General features: G+C 47.3%; 1 protein-coding gene across 1 annotated transcript; it reads right to left on the reverse strand.

Annotated features, from left to right (window-relative positions):
• Positions 1–7,761: 7,761 nt before the first annotated feature.
• DPEP3 (dipeptidase 3) lies at positions 7,762–12,145 on the reverse strand. Its single transcript, XM_032326353.1, has 10 exons — positions 11,640–12,145; positions 11,175–11,301; positions 10,557–10,686; positions 10,334–10,475; positions 10,028–10,097; positions 9,727–9,903; positions 9,354–9,438; positions 8,795–8,870; positions 8,202–8,337; positions 7,762–8,109 (listed from the first exon to the last, which is right to left on the reverse strand). Exons 1-10 carry the CDS (start codon positions 11,930–11,932, stop codon positions 7,867–7,869), a joined length of 1,479 nt encoding a protein of 492 aa, XP_032182244.1. The 5' UTR covers positions 11,933–12,145; the 3' UTR covers positions 7,762–7,866.
• Between the last annotated feature and the right edge of the window lie 2,149 nt (positions 12,146–14,294).

Consider the following 14,294-nt stretch of genomic DNA (forward strand, 5'->3'; position numbering starts at 1 on the left):
CCACTAGGCTGTGGCCTTCAGGACCCTTTTGGTCTTGTCACCTTGGTATTCTTAGTCCCTCTCCCCAACACATCTTTTGAATAAAAAATGAACAGGTCCCCGCTCTTCCTGTCTTCCCTAATGCTCTGCAAATGTTTCTATACACCCTAACATGCAGCCTTTCCTCAGGGGTGGGGTCAGGTACTGTGTGAGAAGATAGGCCACTGTAGCCCAACTGACAACCTTGGACTCTGAGGGACTCTGCGGCTAGGATACAACTTCCCCATACCATCAACTGTCCAAGTAGCCTTTACCGTCAGGGTACTTCCAGGCAAAAAGAAAAAGACATTGGGGAACACAGACATTTCAAAAGAAAACATCTATCAGGAAAAGTTTTCAAACACATGAAATAAAAATTCCAAATTAGCCTAATAAACATTATAAAAATAAGGGAGAATATTAACAACATGAAACAAGAAAATATAAAAAAGCACAGGTAGAAAGATATGAAAAATATAGTTGTTCTGTGGTCTATTGCTACGTAACAAATTACCCCAAAACAAGGACTTAAACAACAATCAACAAAAATATTCGCTCATATCTCTACTAGCTGAGTAAAGCTCATCTCTACTCCATGTGACATCAGCTGGGGCCAGAGGATCCCTTTCCAAAATAACTCACTCGCATGGCTAGCAAGTTAGTACTGCCTGTAGGCTGAAAGCTGAGTGGGGCTGTGGATCAGGGGATTGGGTCCTCTGCATGAGTACTTCTCCGTGGGCTGCTTGGCTTCCTTATGGCACAGTGGCTGCAGTCCATGAGTGAGGGTCCCAAGAAGCAGGGAGTAGAAGCTGACAGTTTCTCTAGGCCTAGGCCTGGAAACAAGCACAGCATCATTTCAGCTGTATTTTACATTATTTATTTTTTATTTTTTGAATAAAATTTTTTTAAAGGTTTCATTTATTTACTTGACAGAATGCAAGAGAGCACAAGCAGTGGGGTACAGAGTGCGAGGGGAAAGCAAGCTCCCTGCTGACAGGGAGCCCAATGCGGGGCTTTTTCCCAGGGCCTGGTATCATAACCTGAGCCGAAGACAGACAATTAACCGACTGAGCCACCCAGGCCCCCCATCTGCTGTATTTTACTGCTCAAGCAATAACCAAGCCCAGATTCCAGAGGGAGTCGGGTGACATTGAATCTATCTCTGGATGAGAGAAGAATCAAAAGAATATGGGACCATGTATTAAAGTTACCACAATAATATTTGGAATGAAGAACACAGTAGGTGATCTGATAGCAGAAAGTTATACTGAGAATGAATTAGTAAACTGAAAAGACCAAGTGAAGAGTCCTCCCAAAAAGGAATCCTCCCAAAAGAAGAAAGAAAAAAGAATGAAAAGGAAAACAAAAAGAGACGGGAGGATGGAAACAGAAATCCTAATATCTGCACTGTAGGAATCCCCCCAAAAAGAGTAAAAATGGAGGAAAAGTACAACATAAATGGGCCTTGAAAACATGCTAAATGTAAGAAGCCAGACACAGGAGGTCAAATCTTGTATGATTCCATTTGTAAGAAATATCCGGAATAGGTAAATCCATAGAGATAGAAAGCAGATTGGTGCTTGGGGGAATATTGGGCTGGGAAGTAACTGCTTAATGTGTACAGGGCTTCCTTTTAGGGGGACTAAAATGTTTTAGAACAAGAAAGGTGGTGGTTGCACAACATTATGACTGTTCTAAATGCCACTGAATTATACACTTTAAAATGGTTAGTTTTATGGTATGTGAATTTCACATCAATAAAAAGATTGCTAGAACTATAGGGAGAAACTGACAAATACACTACCACAGTGGAAGATTTCAACACAACTGTCATGGTCACTAAGAGGTCAAGGAAAAAACAAGGGTATAAAAGATTCTAATAATACAATTAATGAACTTGAACAATTGGACATATATATAGTTTGACATCCAACAATTGGAAAATTCCATATTTTTGTTAAGTATACTTGGAATATTTACAAACACTGATTATTGGTGGTGAGGAATACCTCAACATAACTTCTGTTTCCAACCATGATGGCATAACAGGGGCCAAATTTACCGCTCTGTGTAACATAAGTAGAAATCCTGACAAAATGTATAAAACAATGATTTTCAGACATTGGACAATAGGTAGTGCAGGATTGTGATCCCAGATGAAAGGAAAATAAAAATGATGGGAGGCCTATGAGAGCACTACCTTATTGCCTAAGAGATAATTTCCATGCTGTAACGTGGGAGTGGGAGGAAGGGTGGAAACCTAGATGGAACCCAGTGATCTTGCTGCATTGAGGAGAAAAAAAAGTCAACTTTTTGGAAGGCCAAAGCAGCTAGATTCACAGGATAGAATACCAGAGGAGGAAGCTACACAAAAAGAGAGAGGCCTAGAGATCTGTAGCAGATCCCCTTGAGTCTACCAGAAGATTGATCTGCACACATGTAAGAGGAAGCTGTCAAGGCCAGAGAAAGAACCACTTGGAAAGAAGTAGGCTCCACAATTCCTGTAGCTCACATGGTTCATGTTCCCACCATCTACAGTGAAAGACCTTTTAACATATGAGACATTAGCTAGAATCTTCAGAAGGACATCACGTTAGTAAAGAGGCTAGTTTAGCCCTAGATGAAAAAATTGGAAACAAGGACTTGAACAGATGCCCATATGACACTGTGCACTGCACAGCTGAAAGATGGAGGCTACCCTAGTTTTCTTCGACAGATGTATGGATAACAAACTGATCTGCCCATCCAAGGGAATATTATTCAGCCATAAAAAAGGAATGAAGTCTGATATATACTACAATGTAGATGAACCTTGAAGACATTTGGTTCAGTGAAATAAGCTGGATGCAAAAGGACAAATGTTGTATGATTCCACTTACAGAAGTTAGCTAGAATAGATAAACTCATAGAGACTGGAAAAAGAATAGAGGTTATTGCTTAATGATTAGAGTTTATGTTTGGGATAATGAAAAAGTTTTGGAAATACCAATGATGTTTGTACATTTGTGAGTGTAATTAATGCCACTGATTTATACACTTAAAAATGGTTAAAATGAGGGCGCCTGGGTGGCTCAGCGGGTTAAGCCGCTGCCTTCGGCTCAGGTCATGATCTCAGGGTCCTGGGATCGAGTCCCACATCGGGCTCTCTCCTCGGCAGGGAGCCTGCTTCCTCCTCTCTCTCTCTCTGCCTGCCACTCTGCCTGCTTGTGATCTCTGCCTGCTTGTGATCTCTGTCAAATAAATAAATAAAATCTTTAAAAAAAAATAAGATCTTTATTTTATTATTTTTAAAGATGTTATTTATTTATTTTAGGGAAAGAGAATGAGTACATGTACATGCGTGAGCAGGGGCGTAAAAAGGAGAGACTTTTTTCTTTCTTTTTAAAAGATTTTGTTTATTTGTCAGAGAGAAAAAGAGAGGACAGCCCAGCCGGGGAGGGGCAGGCCGAGGGAGAAGCAGATTCCCTGCTGAGCGAGGAACCTTTGATCCTAGAGCCCTAGGATACCTAAGGCAGACTCTTAACCAACTGAGTCACCCAGGCATCCCGAGAGAAGTTTTTTTGAGAGAGGGAAAAGGAGCAAGGGGGAGGGGCAGAGGGAGAGGGAAAGGGAGACAAAATCCTAGGCAGACTCCCTGCTGATTGCGGAGCCCCTACTGGGAACTTGATCACAGGATCCTGAGATCATGATCTGAGCCTAAAATGTGAGTTGGATGCTTAATAGACTGAGCTACCAAGTAATCCTAGTCTTTGTTTTGTTTTGTTTTGTTTTGTAAATTGTGATATAATTGACACAAAAAGTGGTGTAACTCGGGTATTTCTAAGTATCTGAGTTTGATGATAACACTTTCTTGTTTGCCTATTTAAAGGGTCAACCTGAGGATGCATCTTTGAAAATTAAGTTTAGCCTTTTCTGGTTTTTATTTTGCTTTTTAAGTAGGCTCTATGCTGCACGTGGGAATTGAACTCAAGACCTGGAGATCAAGGTTGTGTGCTCTTCTGCCTCAGCCAGCCAGGAATCTCCAAAACCTTTTTGTTGACAAAAAAATATCCATAGAGGGGCGCCTGGGTGGCTTAGTGGGTTAAAGCCTCTGCCTTCAGCTTAGGTCATGATCCCAGGGTCCTGGGATCGAGCCCCGCATCAGGCTCTCTGCTCAGCATGGAGCCTGCTTCCTCCTCTCTCTGCCTGCCTCTCTGCCTACTTGTGATCTCTGTCAAATAAATAAATAAAAATCTTAAAAAAAATCCATACAGAAAAATTCACATACCAGGACACCTGGGTGTCACATACCAGATACCTCAGGCTCAGTTGGTTAAGTGTCTGCCTTTGACTCAGGTCATGATCCCAGGATCCTGGGATCGAGTCCCACATCTGGCTCCTTGCTCAGTGGGGAGCCTGCTTCTCCTTCTGCCTGCTGCTCCTCCTGCTTGTTCTCTCTCTCTCCCTCTCTCTGGCAAATGAATAAATAAAATCTTTTAAAAATAATAAAATAAATTCAGGAAAAAAAAAGAGAAAGAAAAATTCACATACCCTATGTGTATATAGCATGCTGAATGTTCACAAAATAAACATACCTATGCAACCAGCACTCAGATCAAGGTATAGAACTTTACCAGAAACCCAAAAGCCCTTCCTCATGCCCACTTTCAGAAATTACCTCCCCCAGGCTGTTACAGTATAGATCACTTTTGCCTGTCTTTGTACTTCATATAAAATAATGAAATAATATGAGATGTATTATTTTGTGCTGACTTTGACTCAGCATTACTTTGAGAGATTCTTCCAAGTTGTGTGTAACTGTCCTTGGACATATGTGTCTTCAACTTTAGTAAAAAATGTCAAACTGTCTTCCAAAGCAGTGGGTGTAAGTATGCTTTTTTCTCCACATTCTTGCTAACACTTGGTACTGTTCATCTGTTGAAATTTTTAGCTGTCTTCACTATGAGTTTTATTTTGCATTTCCTTAGTGGCTAACAATGTTTAGTAACCTTTTCATATTCTCCTTGGCCATTTGAATATCCTTTCTTATAAAGTTCCTATATCTTGTCCATTTTTATATTGGACTGTCTGTCTCTGGATATAAATCTTCTGTCAGTTATATATGTTGAAAATTTCTCTTACTCTGTAGCTTGCTTTTTCACTCTTTTTAATGGTACCTTATGGTAAACATAAGCTATTAATTTTAATGTCATCCAATTTATCAATATTTTCCTTCTGTTGTTAAGGCTTTTTATGCTGAAGTCACCAAAGTATGTTTCTATATTATCTTCTAGGAGTTTTACTCTTTTGCTTTTTGCATTTGGATCAGTAACATCTTCAAATTAATTTTATATTGTGTTGCATTCTGTATGGTGTGAGCTAAAGGACTAATATTCTCCCCTACCCCAACCGTCCTGGGTTGTCCTTGTTCTCCCTCAGCTCACATCCAGCTCTCCCTCCTAACTTCTGGCTGGCTTCTCTGTAAGACCCAACACCAGATGCGCAGGTAACAAACAGCCTTGCACAGATTTTTCCTTTGGTTCCTACATATGCAAAAAGTCCAACCCCTATAATAAGTCTCTTATTTTATATCATTCCTAGTGGATCTACTTATCTGATCAAACACCAACTGAAAGGATACGCTTAAAGTGACAGAACTCATTCTACCAGATAGCAAGACTTGTTTGAAAGTTACTGAAATTGGGGCGCCTGGGTGGCTCAGTGGGTTAAAGCCTCTGCCTTCGGCTCAGGTCATGATCCCAGGGTCCTGGGATCGAGCCCCGTGTCGGGCTCTCTGCTCCGCGGGGAGCCTGCTTCCCTCCTCTCTCTCACTCTCTGCCTGCCTCTCTGCCTACTTGTGATCTCTGTCTGTCAAATAAATAAATAAAATCCTTAAAAAAAAAAAAAGAAAGTTACTGAAATTAAGACAGTGTGGTATTGATACTGTGATAAATAAATAAATGGAACAAAATTAGAAAACAGACCTATACATTATATGGACATGATTTACAACATAGTCATTGTGTATAACATATACATACGCAGAGAGTATAATTTCTCTTTCTCCCAATTTTAAGTTCCCGTGCAAGGAACTTAGATCAGGCTCTGGCCTGAGTGGATTAAGAGAGGAAAGGTGGGGGCGCCTGGGTGGCTCAGTGGGTTAAGCCGCTGCCTTCGGCTCAGGTCATGATCTCAGGGTCCTGGGATCGAGGCCCGCATCAGGCTCTCTGCTCAGCAGGGAGCCTGCTTCCCTCTCTCTCTCTCTGCCTGCCTCTCCATCTACTTATGATTTCTCTCTGTCAAATAAATAAATAAAATCTTTAAAAAAAAAAAAAAAAAAAGAGAGGAAAGGTGGCTAAAGATGAAGGGTCTGTAGTAAGCCAAGTAAATGGTGCTAGTTTCCTTTTTTTTTTCTTTTTTTTTTTTAAGATTTTATTTATTTATTTATTTATTTCACAGATTGATCACAAGCAGGCAGAGAGAGAGAGAGGGGAGAAAGCAAGCTCCCTGTTGAGCAGAAAGCCTGATGTGAGGCTTGATCCCACCCTGGGATTGTGACCTGAAGCCAAAGACAGAGGCTTTAACCCACTGAGCCACCCAGGCACCTCTTCTCTTTCTTTTAAGTTTGATTTTTCCCTTCTACTAAAAAGTCAGTTTAACAACAAATCAGGACTTTATTTTTAAAAATCTAACATTATATAAATTTTTTCTTGACATTTCCAAACAAGTTACTATTTATTATAAATGGTAACAGTTTCAGCTTATTTCTTTTTTAATTTTTATTTTTTAATTTTTTTAAAGATTTTATTTATTTATTTGTGTGTGTGTGTGTGTGTGAGAGAGAGAGAGAGAGCGTGCGAACACAGGCAGACAGAGTAGCAGGCAGAGGCAGAGGGAGAAGCAGGCTCCCTGCTGAGCAAAGAGCCCGATGTGGGACTCGGTCCCAGGATGCTGGGATCATGACCCAAGCCAAAGGCAGTGGCCCGACCAACTGAGCCACCCAGGTGTTCCGCTTCTTTTTTTTTTTTTTTAATTGTATTTATTTATTTGACAGAGATCACAAGTAGACAGAGAGGCAGGCAGAGAGATGGGGGAGCAGGTTCCCCGCTGAGCAGAGAGCCCGATGCGGGGCTCGATCCCAGGACCCTGAGATCATGACCTGAGCCAAAGGCAGAGGCCCAACCCTCTGAGCCACCCAGGTGCCCCTCAGTTTCAGCTTTTTTTTTTTTTTAAAGATTTTATTTATTTATTTTTCGGAGAGAGAGAGGGAGAGAGAGCGAGTGAGCACACGCAGACAGAGAGGCAGGCAGAGGCAGAGGGAGAAGCAGGCTCCCCGCCAAGCAAGGAGCCCGATGTGGGACTCGATCCCAGGACGCTGGGATCATGACCTGAGCCGAAGGCAGCCGCTTAACCAACTGAGCCACCCAGGCGTCCCTCAGTTTCAGCTTCTTAAACACACACACACACACACACACACACACACACACACACTTGAATCTTTCAGAGACTGGGAAATTACCTATTGTCACATTCCATGATGGCATAGACACTGCACAGAAATGGATTCCTTTGTGTTCTTCTCTGGGCTCGGGCTTTTGGCATAGGAATATGGTAAGATCCCTTTGTGTTTCCCAAAAGAGGCAAAGCTGAAGTCCATTCACTTTGAGCCACTGAGGTAGACCTACAAGAGCCCTTACTAACCAGGAGCCCACCAGACCCCACTCCCCTACTCCCCGGGGAGAAGAAAGGACTTTCGCACCAGGATCCATACTCAAAAATGTTTATTCTCAGCATATACTTGTGTCTGGATGAGCAGGAGGGGCACTTTGTGAGACTTTGCCCCAGTGGCCTCAGGGGGAAATGGCCAGGTCACCAGAGATACAGGGTGAGGACTGAGAAGGTGGCAGCAGCCACGGGACCTAGAACAAAGTATGGGGAGGCTTTTGAGGGCCTCTGGAGGACCTGACTGGTTGGCCACTTGGTCACCTCCAGGCGTGTGGCCACATGTCCACTCTGAGGCTGAGACAGGAGGTGGGAGTGGCAAGACCTGACCACTTGCCTGTCTGGAAACTCATCCACCACAGGGTTCTGCCCACTGTTCTGTTCTCTGACCTGGGGGTGGGAGTCAGCAGTTAGTGGCTTCCATAGCACTCCTCCTCATCTACTCAAACCACTGCAACTTCCTTTTGCCCAGCCCAGCATACCTTTTCTACCTGTCTGAAGACCCGCAGCAGGTTTCCACGAAGGACACCCTGAAGCTCTTCCTCACTCCAGCCGCGAATCAGCAACTCCTCTATTAATACTGGGTATGTGGACACGTCCTCCAGCCCCCGAGGGAATCTGTGTGGCGGTGAGTCAGCCAGCTCTGGAACCTCAGCCCTGATCCTGGTCTAGGGCCCACCATCCCACCAGCCCCAATCACAGATGCAAAACTGAAGGCCATGTCCTCCAGGCTACTGAATGTCGCTTTGGGAGCTCCCTGGAGATTGAGCTGTGGCTTATGCCCTGAGCAGATGACTGGCCCAAAACAGATCTGCTGGGCTGGGAGTGGAGCATGTGCTGGGCAAAGGAGGGTACTTAATGAATGTGATGATCTGGAGTGGGAGTGGGTCCACCAGGCCACAGGAGGGGCAGGGACAGTCCAGGAAATAGGCCCTGGTAGTGTAGAAATACCAGGGGAGCTAGAAAACCAGAGCCTTTAGACAAGGTCTGAAGGATGGGAGGACCATGGCATGGGAACAGAGACTAAAGGACTCTCTGTTGTCTTGCCCGGGACAAACCCCAGGGAAACACTCACCGACCAGACCCATCATAATTTCCGCCAATCCCGATGAACTCTGATCCAATGACTTCTCTGATGTGGTCAAAGTGATCTATGGGGTAGGGGACAGTGGTGGGCAGCATAAGCTGGAGCTAGCCCTGGTCTGGGGAAGCTCAACCCTGGTCAGTTCTCCTGCCTACAGCACTCCCCACCATGGCAGCTGACTTCATGGAGCCCCGGGCCAGTTGTGAGTTCTGAAGTGGCTCGAGGATGAACAGTGGACTTCAGAGCTGCACCTTTAGAATTTTTTCTGCCTGGGAGCCACCCTGCCTCTGGGCTCCTTGAGAGCCTGCCTGTCCTATCCAGAGAGGGGAGAGCAAAGAGATTCAGAGACAGAGGCAGTTGCTTCTCCCAAACACGCCAGCACTGATTGTGGCCCCAGATCTGGGTAGCAGTGAAGAGCTGTGTCTGCTCCCCTGGGTTGTCAGAGGTCTGCCTGTTGCCCAACAGGCATGCTGAACTGCTGGAGCTGTCCCAAGGGCCCCCCATGGTCATAGGCTCAAGCTAGAAGGGCATAAGTGGACGTGAGGCTCACCTGCCACAGTGGACACATTAGCAAACAGGTTACACTGAAGCACCCCCATGGACAGCGTCACCATCACAATGCCACCATTCTTCTTCTATAGGGATAAACAAACGGACACTCAGTTTGGCTCTTCTGACCTGATGGCCTTCCCTGGGCCCTGGGGACCCTGGTAGGACAGTGCTCGGTCCTAGCTTCAGGGGCTGGAAGAGGCTTCACCTCTGGGTCCCTGAGTGAAGCTGATTTGGCTTTGACTTTTAGAGATGGGGGTGGTTAACCAGCCTTGGATCCAAGGATGGTGCCTGTGCTAGTAGCTCCGCTTAAGGTCAAGAACATTTGTATGAAGCAGGCCTACCTCTGGGTTTGAGCTGAGGTAGCTACTCACCAGAAGTTGCAGGATGTCATCGGGAACATTCAGCACACTGTTGCACACGGCCCGGGCAGCTGAGTGGGAGAAGATCACGGGAGCCTTCGACACCTTCAGGGCTTGTCGTACCAAAGTGTCTGATGCATAGGACAAGTCCACCATCATGCCCAGGCGGTTCATTTCCACTATCACCTTCTGCAGAGACAGTTTGTTTTTTTAATTTTATTTTTGAGGTGGGGAGATGTCAAGGACGCACATACGTGCATATTCTCTGTGTGAAGGGAACCGGTGGGGTAGGGTATAGAACAGGAGTCCTCACCTCACCGAAGCTTGTCAACCCACTGACGTTGGTGTAGAAGTGGTGTTTAAACTTGGTGGAACTTTCTGCCCTGCAGGAGAGCCAGAAGAGGGCAGTTTGTCAAAGGCCACACATCATGGGCAACAGCGCCTGAGGGCTCTGCAGTTCCTCCATTTGTCCATCCATCCAGAACAGAGTAAGGACCAGGGCTAGCTGCTTTCTGGGAGTGTGAGGGGCCTGCTGGGGTGGACTCCTGTGTCCTCACCTCTTTGGACATTTCCCCACCACGCCGTCTGCCAGCTCACCCTGGCTGGGCGCTGCGCTTACCAGGGCGTGCTGCAGGTGAAGGTGAGTGCCAGGTAGCGCACTCCCAGCAGGTAGAAAGCACGCAGCACCGACAGGCTGCTGTCCAGTGAGTGACCGCCCTCCACACCAATGAGGCAGGCCAGCTTTCCAGTGCTGTTCAGACCTGGGAGAGGATGGATAATCCAGTGGTCAGCACTAGAACCACCAGAGGGAGCTCCCAACTGCACCCCATTTGCCAGCCCACCTTCGGCTGACGTCACTAGTTCCAGTTCAGAGTAGGAGGCGCACAGGCGACGAATGAGGTCAATCTGCTCCAGGGTGAGGCGCAGGGCATCCTGGTCCTGGGTCTGGCAGGGGGCGTAGGCTGACCAGAACTAGAGGTAGGCCCCGAGGGTCTGGAGTGAGATTAGGGTGGCCTCCGAAGTCCTTGGCCTGCCACTCTTCCTCAGCCCCCAAGCTACTCTTTTGGGTCAGTGGCCCAGAATGAAATACTGCATGACCCTGTGGTATCCTGATGACTGTGAAGCTTGTTGCCAGCAGTCAGATTGTGGACCGTGGAACACCATTGTCTGCTGTTTGTCCCTGTGTTGTGTGAATGCCCTGAGGCCAATCCACTATGTCTTTTTGGCTCTAGCAGCCCCCACACTCACCAGAGATCTTTGAGTCACTTTCTGTGTATCTCCACAGAGCCTGGGGACCCATGTGGCTGGCCTGCCTTGGCCTCCAGTGTTCCCGGCAGCCACATGATGACACACTGTGTGTCCTATGATTCTAATCACCCAGAGGTCTGCCTATCCAGGTTTCTGTGGCCCCAGCATTCCCCAGCAGCCATGCTGTAGCACCCTGTGTATCCCTGTGGTACCTGGGCACCCACGAGGCCTTCCTTAAGCTTGTCCAAGCTGGTCTGGCCGCGACTGAAATTTCGCAGGTTAACATCTTGTAGTCTGTTCTGGAAAAGCTGTCTCAGGAGCTGGGGCAAATGGTTGTGGCTAGGGATATCAAGACAAGGTTAGAGTTGAAGATATGACCGCCAGGTAAGGCAGGACATGTTGACACACCTGGCCTGTTCTGTCCTGGTCCACTTCTCGGTACCACAGCGGCAATATGGAAGGATTCCTGAGGTGCAGCTGAGGGAGTCCGGGGGTGGGGGGGTGTACACCAGGACGGGGCGGGGGAGGTAATGGAGGGAGAGGGCCTGGGTGATGGAGGAGAGAGTGCATCCACGGGATGCTATGAGGGAGCTTCCTCACTAACCCTGCATCTGAGAACCTCTTCCCCAGCTTTGGGCTCGGTCTCCATCCGCCCCCCAACGACCGCACCTACGCACCCGTCCACGAGAGGAAAGACCCGCATCAGGGCCCGGGCGCGTTCCCGCATTCTTGGAGTGCTGGAGGTGGCCGGCGTGGTCCGGGAGCTGGGGGTGACCGCCGGGGTCGGGGAGCTGGCGGAGGCCGGCATGGCCCAGGAGCTGGGGGCTGCTGGTGAGGTTGGAGCTCCGGGGATTCCCGGCGTGGTCTCGGAGTGGGTTACCCGCCACTGCAGCAGAGATAGCAGGAGCAGGAGCCGCAGCAGAAGTCGCTTGCCGAGCGCGGGGGTACCCTCGAGGCCCAGGGGCTGCATGCTGCGCAGGGTGGGACGGGTAGGCAGGGGCCGGTGTCGAGAGGAGGGGCGGCGAGGGGAAGAGCGCGGCGATGGGGTCCCGACCGACCGTCTAGTAAGGTGACCCAGCGGCGCGGCCTAGTGAGGAAGCGGGCGGGCGTCAGAACGCTTCCACCGACAGGGGACGACGCCGCCGCCTCGCATAGTGGCCGCAGGGGGCGACACAGACTTCCACCCCCAGCTCGGAGGGCGCCCCAGCGGCCCGGATCAGCCTCTGCAGCGCCCCCTGCTCCTGGATCTGACCCCTGCACCTACTGTTTTCCTGGCTCCGGGGACCCACGGACGACAGCTCCGAGGCCAGGGAGGGGGGTGGGGGGCAGCGGTCTTCCCAATCTCACCCCTAGCCAGACACGTCGCAGGTCCATGTGGGGTTTTAGTTTCAGGAATGTGCCCCACCCTGCAATAGGTCAAACATTCCATGAAAAAGAGTAAATTGGATCTGTACTTCTTGACTGAGAGAAAAAAGATTCTATGTATTTTTAATAAAAATGAAATATAACAATAATATAATGGGACCATTTTGTTTCAGTATCTAGTATTGAAATTTGCTTCTGTTATGTGCTAATACATGCACAAGAAAAGACTCTAGATACTAAACATTAGTTATTCGTAGCCGTCTTGGAAAAGCTACTCCCTGGCCAATTTATGTCACATTTTTTCTTTTTGGTAATATGGTCCTCCTGGCTGAGGGATGGGTGGTGCTGGTGAAGGCTGGCCAGTTTAATAAGAGATTAGTGGAGGCACCACAGCAGCTGAGTCTTGGAAGGATGGGGTCTGTATTGGCAGGGGTTGGAGAGGGCATCCCAGATTGAACAATAGCCCCGGCAAAAGTCTGGTTTGGACAGGATAGCTGTCTGTAAGGGAGGAGCTGGAAGGTCCTCAAAGGCATAGAATAGTGGGACAAGAATTCTTGCTTAAGGGTATGAGGGGCTTGGTCTGACACATGATTTCATGTGGGAAGAAATCCTCCTTCAAGACAAGGTTGTTTCCAGGATGGCCAGAGGCCTGGACAGTGTAATTCATTGTTTTCTGCAGAAAAAACGCAGATGCACTGGGAACTGATCTAGAACTGCATTTGGGTGGCATCTGGGCCTCCTGGGTCTGTACCAGGTCCTACAGTCCGAGAGGGGCCTATAGTGCAGACTAAAATCTGATTCATTTCCTTTCTGTAACTGGACCTGTCACCTATTCTCCCATCTGAGCTCCCTGATAATTGGGCCTCCCCTTCTGGGCACCAGGAGAAGGGCCTTGACCTCTGGTCACCCCTACCTCCTGTCCTGCTCTCTACTCATGCCTGGGGGTTAAGGACTAAATCTGACCCTGCTGCCTCCAGCTTTGGCTCTCTCAGGAATGAGAGAGACAGAAGGGAGGGAGACTGTTCATTCTGGTCTCTCATATACCAAGCTGTCTTGCTACAGGAGGTCTTCATTTAAGTGATATAAACGACAATGAATGATGAATTTGCTAATAGTTTATTGAAAGTTCAGAAGTACTGGGGTGCTTGGGTGGCTCAGTCAGTTAAGCATCTGACTCTTGGTTTCAGCTCATGTTATGATCTCAGGTTCATGAAACGGAGCCCTGCGTCGGGCTGCACACTCAGTAAGGAGTCTGCTTGAGATTCTCTCTCCTTCTCCCTCTGTCCCTCCCGCTCTGCTCTCTCTGTCTCTCTCAAAAACAAATGAATATATTTTTTTAAAAGTTCAGAAGTATTGCACATACAGCTATTTCCTATGATAGTCTTAGGTGAAAAGAGAGGGCATAATGTTTATAATTAATTTTTAATGTCATCAAATTAATACATAAACACCATTTCAAATGTCTGGTTTTGGTTTACTAAGTAAATCAGAGTTATACTCTTCCTGATAATGATTGGAAAAGTTGGGAAAAATATAAAAAGGATCTTCTTGAAGACAACAGAGAGTTAAATAAGACACTTTAAAAATTACTTGATGAGGATCCAGCGAGGGTGGAAACCCAGAGATGAGCCCGACTTTTGGGCTTCTCTTCCACAAGGGGTGTTGTGGTCTGAAGAGTCATCAAAGTAAGGGGGACCCTGATGAACACTTAGTTTTGAGTTAGAACACAAAAGTACATGCCGGGAGAATGAATGAGGGAACCCACCGCAGGCCTACAGCACCTCTGGTTATTAAGCGATTGTCTCAACTCCAGATGCAGTCTTGTGTGCTCTGCTCTGTGAGGCTGGGGCTCAAACTCCTAAAACCATATTTTCCAGCCCCTTGCTGGTTTCCTGGCATTCTGCCAAGAGGGGCTACAGAGGAAACTGAAAGGCAGTTTTTTCTGTTCCAGCAGTGACAGTTAGCTG

This window comes from Mustela erminea, chromosome 19, assembly GCF_009829155.1.
Source record: "Mustela erminea isolate mMusErm1 chromosome 19, mMusErm1.Pri, whole genome shotgun sequence".
NCBI classification, from domain to species: domain Eukaryota; kingdom Metazoa; phylum Chordata; class Mammalia; order Carnivora; family Mustelidae; genus Mustela; species Mustela erminea.